At 40.7% G+C, this 14,874-nt stretch overlaps 1 protein-coding gene across 1 annotated transcript; it reads left to right on the top strand.

The window, feature by feature from the left end:
• Positions 1-6,970: 6,970 nt before the first annotated feature.
• On the top strand, positions 6,971-14,575 carry LOC119481548 (scavenger receptor cysteine-rich type 1 protein M130-like). Its single transcript, XM_037758670.1, has 5 exons — positions 6,971-6,986; positions 8,173-8,281; positions 8,396-8,460; positions 11,651-11,956; positions 14,075-14,575. Exons 1-5 carry the CDS (start codon positions 6,971-6,973, stop codon positions 14,395-14,397), a joined length of 819 nt encoding a protein of 272 aa, XP_037614598.1. The 3' UTR covers positions 14,398-14,575.
• The last annotated feature ends 299 nt before the right edge of the window (positions 14,576-14,874 follow it).

Raw genomic sequence — 14,874 nt, 5'->3', positions numbered from 1 at the left:
TATGTCTTCAGCTCACAAAACACAGAAAACAACAGGCATTAAAAACCAGACAGCAGTTAGTGAAAAACAGAGACAGGTTATGTTACACATTAAAAACAGTTCATGTCAGTGTCTGTGGCTCAGATCTGCTCAGTCACTGTGTTGAGTTAAGAATATTGATGGCATTTGGGATGACAGACTTTTTAAACACATGTTTAGTTGCCAGAGGGGCTCTATAGCGCCTCCCGACTGGCTGCAGAGAGGATGGGAGCTATCTGCCAGGATACTCCTCGCTTTCTTCCTCGTCCTTTCTGTAAAAAGTAGAGTCAAGGGCTTTTGGGGTTTACCACCTATTTTGCCTGCCATTGACACAATCCTAGACAGTTTATTCTTCTATCTACAGTGTAGGTGACCGTACCAGGCAGGAAGGTTAAAGGTTAAAACACTCTCAACAATAGTTTTGTACACTAATTCTAAAATCTGCCGGCTGACACCGAGGCCACTGAGTTTCCTTAGAAGATAAAGTCGCTGTGAGCATCTGTTGAAGATATACTCTGTATTTACAGAGAAGCTCACCTGGGTGTCCAGGACTGTACCGAGGTATTTAAAGTGTTCCACAGTTTCAACATGTTGGCCATCAAGTTAAACTGGCTCTGTGATCAGATGTTGTTTTGTGCAGCACATGATTAATTCTTTCGTCTTGGCCACATTGATTTCTAGCTGGCTAGTGTGACACCGTGTCTGAAGGGCTGTAGTGTGGGCCAGATAGGCAGCTTCACCTAGTGGGCCTGTTTCCTGTAAAAGGCCAACTAAGGCCATGTCAGCCACATACTTAAACAGTCTAAAATGTTTCTCATTGATCATAAATTCATTAGTAAAAAGAGAGAATAGCAAAGGGGAAAGAACACAGCCTTGTGGGCAGCCTGTCTGACATGTTCTCTGTGACACAGACCCTCTGATCCACACAACTAACCCTGTGTTGATGTTGACATCAATGAGCCTTTTCAGGAGAATATGCGTCTTCATTGAGTTAAAAGCTGAGCTAAAATCCACAAATGGCATAACCTTTAGGATGCATAAGGTGTTTTGTGACGGTGTTAAGCAGAGTCAGCACAGCGTCGTCTGGGCCTCTGTCGCTCTTATAAGCAAACTGGAGCGGATCTCGCTTAGTCGCCACTGTGCTGGTCAGGTGGCTGGCAAGAACTCATTCCATGGTTTTACACAATATGGAGGTTATTGTGATAGGCAGAAGATCATTTATCTTACTTGCGCCTGGCTTTTTTAGCACAGGCCTAATTATTGAGAATTTCCATGATTTTGGCACAGTGCATGTGTCTAGGATATATAATTAATTAAGATTTTTTAGGTACAGAATGTATTTATTTATTCTATTTATCTTCTACTGTTACCTCGATCCTGTGCTTAAATAATGTTACACTTTTATAGAATGACCAAACTATCTTCTTGGCTTTTATTTTGACATGTTTGCCTTCACTTCCGGGTCACGTGACTGCCGTTCTCCGCTCTTCAATTCAAAAGAGAAAATGACAGAAAGAAACTTGAAGAAACTAAAATCGGATTTAAAAAAAAAAAAAAATTTTCGTTTTTCGTTTGTAAACAAAAAACAAACAGCACCACGTGATTCCATTTTTCGTTTTTGGTTTAAAATGAAAAAACAAGAAACCGACGTGACTCCCGTTCTTCAATCAAAAATGAATAATGATAAAAGGAATTAGCAAAAACAAAAAACGGCCCGGGTTGGATCCGTTTTTCGTTTTTTGATTCAGAATCCAAAAACAAGAAACAGCCGTTTTCTCGTTTTTGGTTTAAAACGAAAAAATAAAAAAACGTTTTTTCGTTTTTGAATTCAAAAGGAATAACGGATTATCCGATGATACCCAGACCAAAGAGGTCTAAGTAAGCAAAAGTCACTTCAGCAACTCAAAGGCCAAAGACATCAAACTGGATTCTGCATTGATTAAGAAATACAGAACCGAACTACTTGAGTCAATAACAAATCAGTTACTGCATCAGCAACAATGTGGATTCAGACCCAAACATTCTACAGAGACTGCAAACTGCCATCTAATTTAAAACGAAAATAAAGGCTATAAAGGATAAAGGCCATGCTGTGGGAGCAGATTTTTACGATACGATTATCCAGTGAGTTGATATCCAAACTTCCCAAATTTCAATTCTCCTCACAATTGTTTGAGTCGTACCTCAGGGGAAGAGTACAATATGTGAGAGTCAGTGGGGAAAAGTCCACCCCTGGGATAACCCAGGGGCAGGTTCAAGGTCCTTTACTACTTCGCATGTATATCAACGACCTACCTGAGAGTTGTCCTGGGGTTGGCTGCCAAATGTATGCCGTTAACACGGCCATTTATACATCTTAGGACCGGAGGCCCAACGCCTCACTACATGCTTCTTCAACAGGTTCCAATGATGACTAAATGAACTCTGAATTCTGCATGCCAGATCATCTCTCTCACTGCTGCTCTGTCCTGATTGCTGACCCGTCAGCTGCTCTGAAAAGAGACTTTAAGGAAGAAAGACTTTAAACAGAGGACATTTTTGAACAATGATGCCAGGACGACGACAAGCTACGAGAAGGGGAGTTGAAGAGATGGCACAGAGACCCGTGACACCAGAGAGATGGAGATGGAGATGAAAAAAAAAGATTCATGCCGAGTCGCACCGAGGGAACGTGTCAGCCGACCATATCCAAAGGTGCTCGAGGACGCCAAAGACGGAGAGGAACGGCTCATGTCGAGTTCGACCCGGGAGATCCGACATATCCAAAGGCTGAGATCCAGACAGAACCTGTTACCACTCCTGGTAACCAGCACAACCTCCTATCTGCACATCACAAAACATTGGAAGATATAAATACATTTTCAGATGTGAAAGAGTTTGATAATTAGGCTACTAAACAAATTGAGTCAATTAATAAATAAGGTTTGTATAAGAAATTGATAGTTGATATTAGCTACAACAATAATTAAGAAATCCATCAATAAGATCCCCAATAAAATTTAGAATGAATATGAAACTGCTTCACAATCTTCCCTGGTGCTTCTTTAACGCTCAACTGCTGAACGGTGCATTAATACCTAAACTAAATTTAATTAATAGGCAAACGTCAAATTCAATCAGAGAGATATCAGTCACTGAATTGACCTGGTCACATCTGATTTGTTTCTATCAAAAATGTTTTTCCTTGTATTCACTGTATTCCTTCAATTATCCTTTAATTATTCTATTCCCTTTCTCCTTTTGATTGATCATTTATTCAGTTATTCTGTCAGTAGTTTAGTCATGTAGTTAATGAAATAAACATTTCATTTTATAAAGAACTTGGTTACTTGATTTGTGTGTGTGTGTGTGTGTGTGTGAGTGTGTGTGTGTGTGTGTGTGTGTGTGTGTGTGTGTATAAAACAATTCAAATCACTTTTCCCTATGCCCAAGAACTCAGTGCAACCCTGAGATTAGACACTCAATTGATTAATATCAAATTTTGAAGTTTTCCTTGTTTTTACAAAATTGGGTATCACCTGGTAGAATTCTGAGGTTAAAACTAATTGTGTGTGATATTATTATATTATTAATATACAATTCATGGTTTTATGATTCATAATTTTGGGTTATTCATCATAGCTGAATTAATCATAATTTGATATGAATTAATGATTGATTATTAATCTGCTACATGCAATAATGCTACAACAGCTTCACTGGCAGCGTTTTGCAGTTTTGAAACCTGATCTCTAACTGATACTCGTGGTGTTGCTCAACACATGAATTCAGATAAGCATCACTCTAATAAACATCACTCAGCACATCTTTGTGTAAAATATTACTATTAAGTGTTAATATTATGTTTTATTTGAATTTACATATTTCACCACATAGATCCCTCAAAATAAGATATCTCATGTCCTGAGAGAAAACAGCCCAAATTACACGGACAATTAAATATTTAATAAGAAAAAAAAAAGCAGAAATGACTCAGAGGGCTGGACCTAACTCTTGGTCTGATAAAGAGACAGACAGCAAATGAAGAAGACACATTGACAGTAACATTGAGTGGACATGGATCACAGAGTGCTGACTGTGTTTCTGTTGCTCTGGAGCTCAGGTAGGACTCTGTTTAATGATGGACTTTTGCAACTTTTAATAAGTGAGGCAGAGAACTGAGAGAAGCTGTGTGCTTTCAGGATGTTTCTATACTTGGTTAGAGGCAGGCACCAAATGGCATGTGTTCACTCAGGTCTGAAACGCACGTCGTCTCTGATCCAGCGTGCTGGGTGTGGTGGTACTGATGTCTCTGAGTGGGTCATCTTCTGAAGAACCTCTGGACAGGATGCACAGACCAACGGTCCCTATAATATTAATATTACAGGAGAAACAGACTGTATTATAATCAGATCAACAATCAGAACAGAATGTATGTTACTATATGGTATGATCAATTCAAACTAAGTTAAAGATTTATTAAATCATTAGGTATAAATACAACACAGATGACAGAAAGGTCAATTAATTAAATTAATATTTATTAATATTTAAAACATTTTCTGATTCTTCTTCTTATATATATATATATATATATATATATATATATATTATTATTATTATTATATCATATTATATAAAAGGGTGTGGAGTAGGCTGTTAATTTCCTATAAAATCAATAAACCCTTCCACTTATATTCTCAGTCCCTGTATGGATATTATTTGATATTATAGAAATATTGGGGCTTGAAATGATAAATGTGGATGAGCCAATGCACGGCACGGCGTTGGGGAAGTGAGAACGTGGGCGCTGTAATTTATCAATACAATGTTCACCTACTTTTTGTAAAATAATCAGTGAACCGTTCTTCATAATTTTTTTTTTATTTGTGAACAAATATAATAAATCGTACATTATTTTAAAGTTTTGTGATTCTGCTCTATTGATTTACAGAATATGATTTTACAGGGCAAATATTTCCAGAAGAATTAAATGTTCAGACGAAGGCTGTGAAATTTGTAAATAATAAAATAATAATTGAACTTGAACAAGTTTTCTCTTTAAGCTTTTTGGGCGTTATCATGATGGTCAAAAATTATGTTAAATTGCAGAATTTTATCTTCTCAATCAAAAACCTTGAATTTTTTCTCGGGGGAGGAGTACCCCCAAACCAATATCTCCTAGTATATCCTTTTTTCACTGTAGAAAGTCAGAATGTAACAGTGATTGCTGATACCTGACGATGCATTTGATTTTGGGTATAAGAATAATGTATGTATGGTCGGATGCTGTGTATTGTATATATATATATATATATATATATATATACAGTATGTGTATGTGGTATGCAGTGTGAGCATGTAGTGCAATGTGCGATGTATGTGTATATATATATTTATGTGTATGTGTGTATGTATGTATTGCATGTTGTATTGCATGTGCATATTGTATGTTGTAAATTGTATATTATAAATAATAATGTGCGCATATAAGAAAAGATAACAACTAGTCATTATGATTAAGTTATATTATAAGTAATGAATTGGTATTCTGGATTGATAACAAATTCATATTTTGATAAGGGTAATTATATCAGTAATTCATTTATATTTCTGTATGACAGAGATTAAAGGTAATAATTACAGTAGACAAATTAAGGAACATTTAATTGGAGTATATGTTTAGCTCAATAAGGAAGCTGGTTATTATTAATGAATGACTTATGGAGAAGGGGTGAGATTAAATAAGTTTGTACTTCTTCTCACTCCTTTTCGAATATGTAAATCAAGGCATCAAGTGATTGACAATTTCCTTTTATTATGCTTTTCATTGTATGTAAACTCTACTTCTTTCTGGCTGTCCACTTGTTGGTAGGATCATTCTCTTTTTCTTTATTTTTTATATTTTTTTTGTATTCTATACGTTCAAAATAAATTTTGAAATGAAATCCAATGAAATGCAAACACCAACATGTGAATGAAGAGAGTTGCTGTTTTTCCACTTCAAGCACTGAAAGTACTTAATGATAACTTGTTTATGTAGTCTGGCTGAGTAAAACCACGGGTCTTCTCCTTTAAAAATAATAATTATTACAGCCATAATCATAATCATCAAGGCCGCGAACTGTCACACATTCACCGTGAGACTGACTAGCACAAATAACACCGCTGATTTGAATGTTTATGCTGAAGTGGATCTATAATGCCATGCCTAACAAACGAGATCTCGCTAAACTGTACTACGAAGCTGGTTATCAACTCGGTAAATCAACCCAGAGTGTCTCTGTCTGGTTATGAACGAGGAGGTGTTTGCAGCATCTGACCAATCACAGACATGAACAAGTCTAATGACAGCAGACAGAGCGGCACATTTTACAAAGAGTAAACTATATTAGACAAATACGAAGAAGTTAAACACTTAATCCAGACTAAAAGTAACACAGTTGAAGCTGCCAAATGCAGGAAGGACAGCTGGAAAAAGAAAAAACTCCGGATGTGTGAATGTGTTAATTAACAGATTTATTAATTTAACGGAACACTCAAAAGTTGAATATATTCGTCTAAATATAAAAAGCTTTTCAGAGTGTAAAAGATAAATTGATAACATGTCTTTTTACCCTGCAGAAAAATGATTGTGTCTATGACTATTTAAACCTCCTTTCACCTGCTTCCCTCCTCTCTGTCGGTGTGAAACGGACTCAAGAGCAAGTAAAAACAAATTAATATAAAAACATAATTCAAAGCGGTAAACACCCACAACATAAAGTCCGCTGTCATATCTGTATTTGTCAGTTTAAACTGTGTTGTTTTTAGTCTGAATTATGACTTAAACTTCTTCATATGTGTGTAATATTATCATACAATCACCGCACAGAGCTGTGATTGGTCAGTAGGAGGTGATTTCATACGAGTTGATCTCTGATCTGGAACATAACCTGCTCCGGAGCAGGTTAGCCGTTCAGCATCAGTTACCATGGAGATCTACCTCGGTAAGAAATGAACCAGCTTCGTAGTACGGAAAACCCAGAGTTAACCCTGAAGTTACCTCGATAACCGCAAATCCTGCTTCGTAGTACAAGCCTCTGTACTACGAAGCAGGATTTTTAATCATAATCTAGACTAAAACAACACAATTTAAACTGACAAATGCAAGAAGGACAATTGGATTTACGTTGTGGGTGTTTACCGCTTTGAATTATATTTTTATATTTATTTATTTTTACTTCATCTTGAGTCCGTTTCACACCGCCACAGAGGGGGGAAGCAGGTGAAAGGATTTTTAAATAGTCAAATACGCCAAATTGAGCACGCAGGGTTGAAATAGGTGTAATCCATTCATCTATTACACTCTTTAAAGCTATTTATATTTAGACGACTATATCTGACTTTTGAGTTTTCGTTAAATTAATAACTGTTAATTTACGCATTCACACATCGGGAGTTTTTTCTTTTGCCAGCTGTCCTTCCTGCATTTGACAGCTTCAACTGTGTTACTTTTAGTCTGGATTAAGTGTTTAACTTCTTCGTATTTGTCTAATATAGTTTACTCTTTGTTAAATGTGTATCTCTGTCTGTCTGCCTGTCTGTCAGTAGTCTTATTCATGTTTGTGATTGGTCAGATGCTGTAAACACCTCCCAGTTCATGTGAACGCGCTCACAGCCAGACTGAGAAACCCTGGGTTGATTTACCGAGTTGATAACCAGCTTCGTAGTACAGTTTAGCGAGAGCTCGTTTGTTAGGGTTAGTGAAGCCAGATAACTAGAAGATACCCTGGGTATGTTGAACTCGCTTCGTAGTACAGGCCTCAGGCCTCAGACCTCTGGTCCTGATAGGACCACAAAACAACATTTGTCTCCCCGATTCAAGAATACAGTATTTTGAATTGAATCAGTTGAGTCAGATTGAAGTTTGAACCATGGGTTTGTGAGCAATAGATCTATTTGGATGGTTTGTTTGTATGATAACTCAGTAGAAATCTGTGAAAGGATGCTTCTACTGCCACCTGACTTGTCCAGAGCAGGATAACTCATTATCACCCTTTGCATTATTTTTTTAGGATTCTCCCCAGGTCTGCAGACAGAAGAACATGATACTTTCAAAGGTAAACAGAGCAAATATACAATGAAAGAATTACACAAGATACTTTTACTAATTACTCTCTTACCTGTATTCAGAGATTGATGGTATCCGGTTGGTGAGAGGATCCAGCCGCTGTTCTGGTGAGCTCCACGTGAAGCTCCAGGGAGTTTGGACAGATGTTGAAAACCTTTACTGGGACCTGAAGTTAGCAGACGTAGTTTGTAAACATCTGGACTGTGGTTCTGTGATTCGGACTTCCCTTACAGCACGTCAAGCTAAATGGAGTATGCCTACTTCCTGTCTAAACTCGGAATCTAGACTGAAGAAATGTTTAACAAAAAGGTTCACAGTTGCGCCTTCCAGTTTGAAGATCATCTGCTCAGGTAACAACATCAGTAGCCACAATACAAAAACACAAATGCAAAGGAAGCTCATCAGTGAGCTTATTGCTGGAGGCTCGTGGCTTCAAACCTTCCACACTGATATTTCAATCAGGAGAGACCCCATATAGAATGAACAATACATTTATTACATGATACATAATAGCAGAATAGTGCAAAGTCTTTGGCTATTAGACTCCATGGTGAGGTAGTAAATCAAAAGGGGTGGTGATGCCGAGATGAGATTAGGATATTTTCCCCACAAGAAAGTAGTGTAGAAATGAGTGTTTTCTACACTACGAATACATTACCTTACTGCAGTTGTGGATTCCTAATCAAAAAAGAGAATTAGACATGGAAGAAAATTTTGAAAGTAAACAGTTCTAGTTATGCTTGCATAACCCCGCGATGTAAGAACAAGGAATCATTAAAACCAGTGCAATGAGTGGGGTCACAATAGACCAGTGAAAAGAATGGGTTCACGATAGACCAGTGCAATGAGTGGGTGAAGATATAACAATGCGTGAGTGGGTAACATTAGACCCGTCCAAGTGATTGAGGTCATATCAGACAGATATAATGCATGGGTCATTCAGGCCCCTTTAGATGATTGAGGTCACATCAGACCAGAGTAATATAAGGGTCATTCAGACCAATGAGATGAATAAGGACATCCCGACCAGAGTAATACGAGGGTCCATCTGACCAATGATGATGAATTCATTACCACATTTTTTTATATATCAATAGAGAGGTCAATTGACCAGAGGAATAGAAAGGTCATAATAGACCAGAGCAGTAGAGAGGTCACTGTAGACCAGAGCAGTAGAGAGGTCACTGTAGACCAGAGCAATAGAGAGGTCACTAGCTGAATCCCAAAGCTCTTAATTACATCCCTGTTTCCCTCACTTGCGTCTTTTCCTTGCGTCTTAGTCCCTCCCAACAGGGAAGCATGGAGAGACGCCAGAGGTGCTTCTCATTTCATCATTTTTCGCCTCCTCGTCTCCTCGCTCCTCGATCCTCTGGCTGTGACCCGGAAATCGATCTCAGTCCTCCATCTTGAAGGACGTCCCAGTTCATAAAATGCGCATCGAGGAGCGAGGATCGAGGAGCGAGGAGGCTTGCTGGAGCAGCTATGAGCGAGGATACACCAGTGCATCCTCCAGTGTATCCTCCACGGAAGTTTATCACCGACCGACACGCCCCCTTACTGGATATCAGTTATTGATTGGACGCTGCGCCGATCAGACTGATCTGATACATCAACATCACTGCAGTTTTATACCGGAGTGAAGACAGATCACAGATTAAAAGATTTATAGTTTAGTTGTCTTCTTATTCACCATCTAGTTATAATCTGTGTTAATTGTAGGTGTGAACAGCAGACGGATCATGTTGATGGTGAAGTGTTCCAGCAGCAGAAGGACCTGCAGGATCTCTGCTTCACACACCGTCACTGAAGGAGTCTGACACTGAGAGGGGTTTATAAAAGCTGACAACAGACCTCAATCAACTTTCTTCATTTATTAGAAAGAGATTTCTTTTGATGATCTGTTATTTCACTCATTAACTTTTATTAAGGATCCAGTTAAAGTCAGAGAGAGAAGGAGGGTTTGTCTTTTACATCTTTTACATCATTTATCCTCATTTCCATTCAGTCACATGAGGCTGATAATTCCTGAACATCTGGTTTGATATGAGTTATATCATTTCACTTTTCCCTCAAACATTCAGCCCAATACATAACTTCTACTGTCAGAATATCAATAACTACAGACGCTAATAATGAATAAATAATATAAAGGTATTGATCCAGTAGAGATGGTTCCTGGTCCTCTAAGCAGGACTCAGTCCACAGTAGAAATACAGACTGCAGCTGTTATTCATGTGCAGGTGTTTGTTCAACAGGTAACAGGCTACAGAGAGGAAACACTGCTGCTCTGCTTTGAACGGGCACTGCACTAGTACTTCAAATTCAAACTCTGTTTCTGCATGTTTCTCTCTCTCTCTCTCTCTCTCTCTCTCTCTCTCTCTCTCTCTCTTCTTCTCCAGACTCTGTCAGGCTGGTAAATGGGAACAGTCTGTGTTCAGGCAGTCTGGAGGGGAAGTCTACCCAGTCCAACCAGTCCAACAAGTCGTGGTCCTCAGTGTGTGAAGATGACTTTGACTTGCAGGATGCTGAGGTGGTCTGTAGGGAGCTTGGCTGTGGGACTCCTTCAGTCCTCCAGGGGGCGCTCTATGGAGACGTGGAGGCTCCAGTGTGGACCAAAGAGTTCCAGTGTGGAGGCCATGAGTTTGCTCTCCTGGACTGTGACAGCTCAGATTCAGATAGGAACACCTGCTCACCTGGTAAAGCTGTTGGACTCACCTGCTCAGGTAGAAGAGGAGCTGCAGCTTTGATTTGAGTTTCTCTTTCAATAAATGTGGCTTCCTCTGTTTTTAACAACTACTCCTGTCTGCTCAAAGCCTCATAATGTCCGGCTGGTGGGAGGATCCAGTCGCTGTGATGGTGAACTGGAGATGAAACACCAGGGACAGTGGAGACCAGTGGATGACAACATGTCTGATTGGAATCTAAAGACAGCCGATGTAGTGTGTAGAAAACTGGACTGTGGCTCTGCTGTTTCAACAGGGCAGAGAACGGGATTAAATTTCAAATCGATATGGGTGATCAGATCAACTTGTCTTCAGTACGAGTCTGCAGTTAGGGAGTGTATCGACACAGAGCGTAACGGTTCCCCATCCAACCTGGAGATCAACTGCTCAGGTAACACCAGCAAATACATCAGCTGGAACTGTAATCTCTACAGTCTTTTCACTTACATTTACATTTCACAGATGTTTTTGTCCAAAGCAACGTACAAACAAGGTATCATCCAAGCCACAGCAGATCAAGGAGAAGTCATCAAGAAGAAGTGCTCAGTTTGACTTTCCACCTGACACAAGTGTCACATTGTTGTAGGAGCATGCAGCAAGGCATAAGTGCATAAGAAATGAAAAGGCAGCATTGAGTTAGAGATCTTATTCAGCCACCAAGGGAGAACACAGCAGAACAGTCTGGATTGAGATTTTCTGCCTTGCAGTGCCGGTGGGACTAGTTGTTGTTCACTGGCTGATTGTAGAGAATGAGAAGGTCAAAACCCTGAAGAAGAGAGTTCAGGTTGTAATTATCTCTGTCGCTGTCTTTCTCCAGACTCTGTCAGGCTGGTGAATGGGAAGAGTCTGTGTTCAGGCAGACTGGAGGTGAAGTCCAACCAGTCGTGGTCCTCAGTGTGTGAAGATGACTTTGACCTGCAGGATGCTGAGGTGGTCTGTAGGGAGCTTGGCTGTGGGACTCCTTCAGTCTTCCAGGGGGCGCTCTATGGAGACGTGGAGGCTCCGGTGTGGACCAAAGAGTTCCAGTGTGGAGGCCATGAGTCTGCTCTCCTGGACTGTGACAGCTCAGACTCAGATAGGAACACCTGCTCACCTGGCAAAGCTGTTGGACTCACCTGCTCAGGTAGAATCTCTTTTCTAATGCAAGTTACTTGACTTCTTTTACTAATTACTCTCTTGTCTCTGTTCAGAGCCTGATGACGTCCGGTTGGTTGGAGGAGCCAGCCGCTGTGTCGGTAGACTTGAGATGAAACACAAGGGAGAATGGAGACCAGTGGCTGATGACTACTTCAATATGTGGAACCTGATGTCTGCAGCTGTTGTGTGCAAACAGCTGGACTGTGGTTCTGTTCTTTCAACTGGAAGAAGAGATGATTTGTCCCGAACACATGTATGGACGATCGGATCTTCCTGTGGTCAGTCTGAATCTGCAATCAGGGAATGTGTATTAATACAGCCTGATTCTCACCGTAAGAGTCTGGAGGTCACCTGCTCAGGTAACACTATAAATGGCAATAACTTTAACAGGAATACTCTCTTTCCTGTCTGTTCATTAGAATAGTAAAGAAATAGCTTTCATTTTGGGGAAAGAGAAAATAAGGTAACCCTTTATTTCTAAGCATGAGTTGTCACGGCAGTACTGGTGAAGGATTTGTTGTCGTGAGTTGAGGCCTGAACCAACACTGAAACAGTCCTGTTTTAAACAATGCAGGGGGCTGGGTTGGTGAGGTGTGTAGCTTCAGGCACTGATGAGGCATGAAATACAATCTAAGAAGTCCCATTTTGTTATGATGATCACAAAGGTACACAGCAGAAATTGGTGTTGATGTTACAGGGTAATCCAACGGGAATGAGCACTTGTACATATTTGATTGGCCCCTGCAGTGTTTTGCAAAAATCGAGCCAGGTTCTACTTTTTTGCCGGATGACCCTGCAGTTTTTTTGCCAAAGCCCTCCGAGTTGGCAGCAGGGGGCGACTCCTCTGGTTGCTAAAAGAAGTCTGATTGTATAGAAGTCTATGAGAAAATGAGCCTACTTCTCACTTGATTTATTACCTCAGTAAACATTGTAAACATGAGTTTATGGTCTCAATCGCCAGTTTCAAGTCTTCTTCAATACAGCATGATGTTCATTTAGTAAATTATGGTCCCATTTAGAGTCAGATAGACCATAAAGCAGGGGATGCTTTAGGGCGGGGCTGCCTTGTGATTGACAGGTCGCTACCACGGCGTAGTCCTGTCTGGGAGTTGTCCGTGACATCACGAACATTGATTGTAACATTTTGGTACCCTAAAAATGTCTTATTCAGTGTTCGGTTGTACTTAGCTCCGCCCTCTCGTGTCACTTCTGGTTCCAAAAAAAACAAGACGGTGACGGCCAAAATGCCAAACTTGAGGATTCAAAACCGTAGTCCATAAACCAATGAGTGACGTCACGGTGGCTATATAGTCTATGCTAACAATCCACAACATATACTGAGAAGAGATGCAGGCCTACCTGGACCCTCGGCTTGTTGATCACAGTCGTTCCACTTGCTAGGGTCCCACTCAGGTCTTCTTCTTGCCAAGTGAACACTGATGGTTAACAGTTCGGTGTTGGTTTCACTTCATATCGGTGAACATACTGTACAAACAGGAACTGATTCTCCCCTCTAGTGTCTGCACCCTGACAGGCTCATTTTAGATAAGACGCTTGGCAACAGCATATGAGCGGGTTGTTTGTTGGCGCTTATTACTTCATTCATTGATTTAATACTTTACTGATGCACTTCAGTGATTTTGTGCTCTTGAGAGCCTGGTTAGAGGTTTCTCTGACTTTTTTTATTTCTCTCTCCAGACTCTGTCAGGCTGGTGAATTGGACTAGTCTGTGCTCAGGCAGACTGGAGGTGAAGTTTAATAAGTCTCACCAGTCCAACCAGTCGTGGTCCTCAGTGTGTGAAGATGACTTTGACCTGCAGGATGCTGAGGTGGTCTGTCGGAAGCTTGGCTGTGGGGCTCCTTCAGTCCTCCAGGGGGCGCTCTATGGAGACGTGGAGGCTTCAATGTGGACCAAAGAGTTCCAGTGTGGAGGCCATGAGTCTGCTCTCCTGGACTGTGACAGCTCAGACTCAGATAGAAACACCTGCTCACCTGGCAAAGCTGTTGGACTCACCTGCTCAGGTAGAAGAGGAGCTGTAGCTTTGATTTTATTACTGCTAATGACTTTATTTGTTTCATTAATTATTCACCTGTCTCTGTTCAGAGCCTGATGATGTCAGGTTGTTAGGAGGATCCAGTCGCTGTGATGGTACGCTAGAGATGAAACAACATGGAGAGTGGAGACCAGTGGCTCATGAAGTCTTTGAATGGAAACAGAAGGTAGCAGCTGCAGCGTGTAAGCAGCTGGACTGTGGTTCTGCTGTTTCAACAAACATAAGCACCAGTTCTTCATCGAAGTCTGTGTGGTGGATCGAACATTCTTGTGTTCAGTCTGATTTGATGCTACGGGAGTGTTTGGAGCTACCTAGTATCCATCAAAGCTACATCAGCCTGGAGGTGATCTGCTCAGGTAACCCTGAACAGTGACAGTCACATCCTTAACCTTTTCAATTAGCAGTTGCTCACTAAGTCCTCCATATTAAATATGAATCCAAGAGTCCTCCATTTCCCATGGCTCCTGCTAATGAACAAATCCTGTTATCTTACTGGGCTCAGTTTTCATCACTTTGACAAAACAAATAAAGATGATTCATGTTTCATCTTCCACTGTGTTAACAGATTTTCTGGCTCAGCCAAACATCTCCTTTGCTACCCACATTGACGGGGTTTCTGAGGCCAATCAGCAGGGGATTCAGGTGCTCATGGGCTCCAGCTTCACCATCAGCTGCTCCATCCTGCCACAGTACCCAGGAGGCTCCTTCCAGCTTATTCTGACCACCTCAGCTACATCACAGAACCACACCCTGCCAGCTGTCAATCACTCTGCCCACTTCCTGTTCTCTGCTGCAGAGCCCGCCCAGCGAGGGGAGTACCGCTGTGTTTATCACCTCTATGTTTTCTCCT

This window comes from Sebastes umbrosus, chromosome 1, assembly GCF_015220745.1.
Source record: "Sebastes umbrosus isolate fSebUmb1 chromosome 1, fSebUmb1.pri, whole genome shotgun sequence".
In the NCBI taxonomy this organism is placed as follows: Eukaryota; Metazoa; Chordata; class Actinopteri; order Perciformes; family Sebastidae; genus Sebastes; species Sebastes umbrosus.
This window is presented reverse-complemented; position numbering and strand designations above follow the sequence as displayed.

Excerpts from the sequence above, each read along its gene's own strand:
- LOC119481548 (XM_037758670.1), top strand. Across the intron at positions 8,282-8,395 it reads AACCTTTACTGGGACCTGAA|ACTGAAGAAATGTTTAACAA; the intron begins GTTAGCAGACGT and ends CTCGGAATCTAG. Across the intron at positions 11,957-14,074 it reads TGTTGGACTCACCTGCTCAG|AGCCTGATGATGTCAGGTTG; the intron begins GTAGAATCTCTT and ends GTCTCTGTTCAG.